Here is a 7,363-nt window from a genome sequence, read left to right as displayed (position 1 = left end):
GAAACCTATAAGCAACATTTGAGGCATGTAGAAAAATGAAGTTCTAATAACATTTCAAATTTAGAACTACACTGCTGAACTACAGGGTCTGCACTTTCACTAATCTAACAGCTATGGAACCTGGAACCTGCCAACTTTAGAGAGTGCCTGGGCTACAAATGGAAAATTGAAAACTATATACTGCATCGTATTATATTTCAACTTAAATAAAAACAGAGACAAAAATGCAAAATATTTGTTTATACATAGATACATTCATAACAAAATATGTTCAATATAAAGAATTTGATACATAAATGACATCTTAAAATAAGACACATAAATCTCAACAAGAAAATTTAAGCGGTGACATAAAGAGCATCACTTATTGTTATGTCATGTGCAAGATATGTGCAGAAAGTAGGAGTACTGTTGGGATGTAACGCTGTGTGACTTTTCAACATTTTATCAAAAACAGGCACTGCATGGAGTAGTGGAAGGTCTCCTGAACACAAGAAGCACTAAACATCTACTGCCCTACTCACTAATATATATAAAATTGACCCATATATTTCTTTATATATTTATTCAGATAAGGCATAGATGTGTTAATGTTTTTCATTGTTTCTTGGTTTGAAAGTCATCCAACCAAACAAACACAAAATGAATATGACCCTTTTTCAAAAATTCCAGTAAAAATGTGCTTCTCCCAAAAATTTTGATGACACACTTTGCACCTTTGGTGTAATCCAGCATGGTGCCAAGACCTACGTTGAACAAATAGAAGTGTCAAAGTGGTAAGTGTCAGATAGAGTAGGTCTACTGAACATAACAAAATTCCATAGAATTTTTGAGAAATGTTCACACCATAGGGACAAACACAAGTAATTTTGTTTTATAGAAGTATAGATATTATTTTTCAATAAAAACTCGATTCATCAAAATCTCAAGTAAATTATATACATATTTTTACAATTATGATCAATCCATGCAAATAAGAAACTAAAAAATCAAAAATCAATAATCATCCAAATGAGAATCGCATTTCCATTAAAAAATTCAATTATCATTTTTAAAATTTTCAAAAAGGAGGAGTTTCTGGTAAGTAATTTATAAAAAAATTAAAATATTACAAATGTAATTTTACCTAATTAAGAAAAAACAAAATTTTTAATTCTTGAATTATTACTAGACATCAATGTGGGAATATTTATAGATTTAAAAAACAAATAGATTATAAAACCTAGAGAAAATTAACGATTAAAATAAATTATTAGGTAGTTAATTAAGTATGAAACATTTATACTTAAAATATAAATATATATACTTAAAAAAACAAAGGGAAGAAAACAAAATTTTTTTTTTATAATTAAATTTATTCATAGGAATAAATATTGTGACAATCGATATGGACCAATTCACAACTCTATCAATAACCTTAAAAATCTTGAAACTAGCTCATATACAAATATTGAAGCAACTACACTGTAACATAAGCGAATAGCACAGCAGTTAAGTCTCGCACATCAAAAAACAATAGATATTAAAATAAAGAACACAAGACAATCTATAACTGTATTTTGGCATTTTAAATTAATTTAATTAAAAAAGTAAATAGAAGAGAATCTAACATAAATGATCTAGATCATAGGAAGCCAAAGAAATAAGGTTTTATCTGTGAAAATTTTGAGTGGTCTTATTTTGCCATGTTATTGTTCTCCAACATAAGTATAAATATGGTTGGATGATAAATGGATCCCACAGGAGCATGATTTTTTCAACAGTTAGCAGTTTAGTAAATAGGAAGAGAGGGGAGTTATTATTCCTGTTATTTGATTCTTGGATGTCCAATGTTAACATTATCTAAGAGAAAAAAGAAATAGCCAAGAAGTAATTTGATAATTTCTGATTGAAATACCTGAAGAAATAGATGAGGAAAGAAGAAAAAATGAGAATATGATCCAATATTTAAGGATTAATACAGAAACGGTACTTTCTTACTGAATAAATGTATAATCGTAATCCCATAGAGGAAAGACCAAAGATAGGCAGCTTTTCACTGACAAATAGAAAAACATTCAAAAAATCTCTTAATACACATATTTCATAGAAAATAAAGACATCAGAAATTAGCATCAAAAGCACACTATCAAGATCATAAATATCTTTATCAAATTTTCCAAATGAATTTATATCCATAAATGATAATGGAATTCTGCAGATGGTGTACATACTTTGAGCATGAAACCAGGGAAGGCAATACAGCAAAATATTTAGAAGAAAATAGTCTTTTATTAATTACCAACTTCGAACTATAATATAATAAGCGAATCATTATTTCATATTTTCATCATGAACAAGAATAAAAAAAAAAATTCATTAATTTTATTTTCAGACAAAAGTATTTTTTAGAAAATTGAAAATATAAATTATTTCTGTGCAATGTCAAAACTAAGTGTTTTTTGTAAGCCAAATCTCATATTTTATAAAATGAAAAACTGATATTCAGCATTGTTATTATACACATAACATTTAAATTTAATTTCTTTGATTTATTACGTGCTTTATATGGCCACTAAGTGATCTTTCATAAAAATTAAATAGATTTTTTTTCTATTTAAATATTATAAATATTCAAATGAATATCAAATATATTATATGTTAATATATCCTTTCGCGCTCTGAAATAAATAAATTGATTTGATGTGAATATGATTTAAAAATGTAACCAAATTAAATCTTTGAAAAGTCAACTGCTTCAGAGAGTAATGAAATGAACCAGCTAATGAAAGAAAAATACAAATGTAAATCACAAAAGAAAAAAAATAAAGGGGAAAATAAAAAAGAACATACATCAAAAGCACAATACAGTAAGTCACTAAATTGGGCAGGTAATGTGTTGTCCGTGACATCTACATCTTTTGAAAAACGCAATAGAATGCGGCCTATAGGTGTTACATCACTGAAAGACAATGGAACTCTTAACATTCCATGAAGGAGATTGTTGTGCAGTACGCGTGCAGCTGCCCAGCAACCTAGCCGAGGCAACAAGTCACTACCAAATGAAGAAAAACCTGTAACCATTTTAATTCTCAATATCAATCGTAGCGTAATTCATTTCAACGTTATCTATAACTCTGCTATGGAAATACATTAAAAGATATAATTCTATGCAGGTATGATTTTTGGCAGCTCTACACCTAACTTATCTTATACATTAATTAGGTTATTTTATATACAATAAAACTCATGAATCATATAATTTAAACAGTAAAAAAATTAAGTTCAGAGCAAAATATTGGTATAAAGCAGGATCGTTTATAATTACTTAGTTTATTCCAAGAGAACAGATTTAGGAGAAGGTGAGGGGGAGGGATGGAAGGGGGAAGATAACCTTAAGCTGTAACTAAAATCAGTAAAAATGAACAAATCAAAACCTTTTTGAAGATATTTTGTTCACTAAATATTAAACCACAATTATATACAAAAGAACCTGAAAATTTGATACACTTAGAGACTTATCTAATCAAATGAAAAAAAAAAAAAATCAAAATATTACAAATGTAATTTTACTCAATTAAGAAAAAACAAAATTTTTATTTCTTTAATTTCATCGCCCATATTATAATTATTACTAGGTATCTATGTGAGAATATTAAAAGATTTAAAAAACAAATAGATTAAAAAACCTAATGAAAATTAACAATTAAAATAAATGATTAGTTAATTAAGCATTTATACTTAAAAATAAATAAAGTGTAGAAAACAGAAATTTTTTTTTTAAAATTAATATCTTCTACTGGAAGAGTTTATTAGAAACTAATAAGAAAATGGTAAATGAATAATAATCTTCCTTCTTTAAATTATATTGGTTTTTACAAAGACAACAATGTTTCCGGGTTATCTATAGAAAATGTTTTTTCTAATTACATTTATTCATAAGAATAAATATTGTGTCAATCGATGTAGACCAATTCACAACTCTATTAACAACCTTAACGATCTTGATGCTGGCTAATGTACAAATATTGAAGCAACTACACTATAACATAAACGAATAAAACAGCAGTTAAGTCTCACATTCAATGTTGAGTTAAGACTCGCACATCACAAAACAACAGGTATTAAAATAAAGAAAGAAAAGAAAAACTAAAAAAGGCGACCTATAACTGTATTTTTGCATTTTAAATTAATTAAATTTAAAAAATAAATAGATAATACAATGTAATACAAATGATCTGGATCATAGAAAGAAAAAAAAAAATTAGGTTTTGTCTGTGAATCTCCTGAACGGTCTTATTTTGCCCCATCATTGTTCTCCAAGTATAAATACAGTTGGAAGTTTAATGGACTTTTTTTTACTTTATTTATTTTATTCACAAATGTAAATAATATCCTACAACCAGCGAATAAGATGTTGCATAAAAAAAAAAAGTCATGAAGGCAGAAGGTTAAGGTCATCCAATCATACCTCTTCATTAAAATTTAAATTCAAAAATCAATTTAAGAGGTCCCTATTCAAGCCTTGATAATTATCAAATTGTTTGGCTTTAAACCAACATAATTTGATTTTTAGCCTATTGTTAAGATAATTATTTTCCGTTTTTTCTGCATTGAGTTGCGTTCGGTGCCAATGTCTTAGTTTTTCCACTATGAGTTGTCTAATGAAAGAAGGGTATTCTGGAGGGATGTGATCTTTTTTAGCTGGAGGAGTTGAGGATGGTTCATAAGCTTGTTGTACCTGAGTGGTGAGAAACTCAGCAGCATCTTCTACTTTGGTTGCAGTCTTTAACAAAAAAGGAATGGTTAACCGTTCATTTAAAAGATTTTGAAACTGTTTCCAATCAACCAATCCTTTTGTTAATGTGGACTGTTCTGCCAAATTTTTCAATGTTTGGTTGTGTTAGGAAAACCTCACAGTGATCGGATGATATTTCGAATTTTTTTTTAATTCTATACAGATAGGGATTAATACCTTTTGAGACCTATAAAGAAATCTAAAAGATCAGGTAGCTTTTTTTGTGACATGGGCCTATAGGTAGGGGAATGAGGCGCAAGAGTGAATAGGTTAAGATTGCGAATGGCAAATAACAAGCTTCTTCCTCTTGGAGTAGAATCTAGAACAGCACTGGGTATGATTCGCACTGAATTCACCTCCAGCTATAAAACAGGATCCTAGAGTACAAAAATAGTTTTGAAAAAGTCCTGGTGTAACAGAAAATCATGGAGGACAATATACCGCAGAAATGGTGATGTTTTTTTAAGACATGGAAGTAGGATACTAGCTGCTTGTATATGGAGAGTAGCATATGGTGACAAGGGATAATGCTTAAGGCTAGTACGTATTATAACTGCTACTCCGCTGTGGCTCCTATTATCGGGATGGTCTGTTTGGTAGATTGTAAAGTCTCTTATAAAAAGTCGTGAGCGGGTGGTTAGATGAGTTTCTGTAATCAGTGCTATAACAAGAGTATTTCTAATTCATTTTTGTGCTGTAAGAGTCTGTTTATATTCCAAAGCGAAGTGAAATTTAGTTTTTTAATGACCATATGTAGAGCACAGCGACTGTGTTAGTTGTTGGAGATTGTTTATTACGGCTAAAAGGGGCTGAAATAGGCTCTTTAACTCGGAAACAAAATTATTTAAATGGAGAGGTATACAGGTAGTTTTGGATGATATCAGAAATGAATGATCCTGAACTTTCATGTCTGAAGAGGGTTCTTTTGATGGTCTAGCCTGAGGAGTCTGGCTAGGTTGAGCAGATCGCTGACGAAAACTTGATCTAGGCTCCATCTGGTGATGTGGAAATATTGGAAAAGCTCATTGGTTGTCTTTCCTTGGAGCTGGAGGAGGCTGATGTTTCTGAGGTAGATATGATTGAGCTCTGATATTTATTAGCCCTTTAAGATTTTGCAGCTTTTGTAGTTCGCTGGGTGAGAGCAATCACAGTTGGCACATTTTGTTGAAGTGTTGCAGGATCTTTCACACTCACCTGATACATGATTCTCCCCGCATCTGAAACACTGATAAGGATGACGGCAATAAGTCTTGGTATGACCAAGTGCTTGACATCAAGAGCACTGGACTACAGCTCATTTTTTAAAAGGTTCTTCAACTTTGACGCAATAATGAAATATCTTTTTAATATCATAGATAGCCTCTGAATATGTATCCAGCTCAATATCAATGAAAAACCAGCAATATTTCTTATTTTATATCATTTGGCTTCTAAATCCTCTCTTATGCATTATTTTGGAGTTGAGTGGTGAAGATGTTTAATCACCACCTGCTGATCTCTTTGATCTGGTAATTTATAAGCGTGAAAATAAGCACTATGACTTTCCAGAAAATGAACAATAGACTTGTAAGACGATGGTGTGGTAGGATATATTATCACTCCTTTCTACATGGACTTAAGCTATATGAGTAAGGTTAGGGGTGGTTAACTAACCTAACCATCTCTTTAATGTTCGCTACATAATTGGTGATGGTTTAACAGTTTTTCTAAAGGTTTAAGAACCATTATAATTAGTTGACAAATAATTATTAGTCTCAGAATCATTATTAGTTGCTGATAAGGAACCAAAACTATTGTTGAGTGGTATTTCATCTTTTTTAGGACATTTTCGCAGATCTTGATTAATAGCTGATGAATGTTTGCGTCCTGTCACTAATTGCAAAACATTTTCTGTAATGTTGGCCTCAATAATTGGCAAATTATCATTAGCATTTATATTGCTTATCTCGGCAGAGGAGCTTTACTTTGCTTCCATTGGAAGCCCTTAAAATGGTCACCGCCTGGTTCTTGGAACATGCTTAATCCAAAAAAGATTCGATAACCAATCATATAGGCCGTAGAGAAAAATTCAGTATGGTAATGATACTTAGGTTAATCTGCTGTCCGCTTACACACATAAAATTTTAATTTAATTTCTTTGATTTATTACATGCATTATATAGCCCATAATTGATTTTTCTTCACAATTAAATAGATTTTTCTTCCATTTAAATTTTATAAATAATCAAAAGAATATTAAATATATTAAGTAATAATATATCCTTTTACGTTCTGAAAAAATAAATTGTTCTGATATAAATATGATTTAAAAATACAACCAAATTAAATCTTTGAAAAGTCAACTGCTTCAGAGAGTACTGAAATGAATCAGCTAATAAAATAAAAATTCAAATATAAATTAGAAAAGAAAAAAAAAGTAAAGAGGAAAATCATAAACAACATACGTCATAAGCACAATACAGTAAGCCACAAAATAGAGCAGGTAATGTAGTGTCCATGACATCTACATCTTTTGAAAAACGCAATAGAATGCGGCCTATAGGTGTTACATCACTGAAAGACAATGGAACTCTTAACATTCCATAA

General features: G+C 30.0%; 1 protein-coding gene across 4 annotated transcripts in view; it reads right to left on the bottom strand.

The window, feature by feature from the left end:
• The window catches only part of MRP (Multidrug-Resistance like Protein 1), a 66,442-nt gene that overhangs the window by 22,083 nt on the left and 36,996 nt on the right, over positions 1–7,363 (bottom strand). Inside the window, exon 21 of one of the 4 annotated variants that reach the window (XM_014420936.2) lies at positions 2,833–3,053. The exons of the other annotated variants lie outside the window; for them this stretch is intronic. Within the exon in view, the coding sequence (XP_014276422.1) occupies positions 2,833–3,053 (221 nt within the window). The remainder of the gene's footprint in view (positions 1–2,832; positions 3,054–7,363) is intronic. 4 annotated transcript variants of the gene reach the window in all.

This window comes from Halyomorpha halys, unplaced genomic scaffold (assembly GCF_000696795.3).
Source record: "Halyomorpha halys isolate HHAL.00 unplaced genomic scaffold, Hhal_1.1 Scaffold299.1, whole genome shotgun sequence".
NCBI lineage: Eukaryota > Metazoa > Arthropoda > Insecta > Hemiptera > Pentatomidae > Halyomorpha > Halyomorpha halys.
This window is presented reverse-complemented; position numbering and strand designations above follow the sequence as displayed.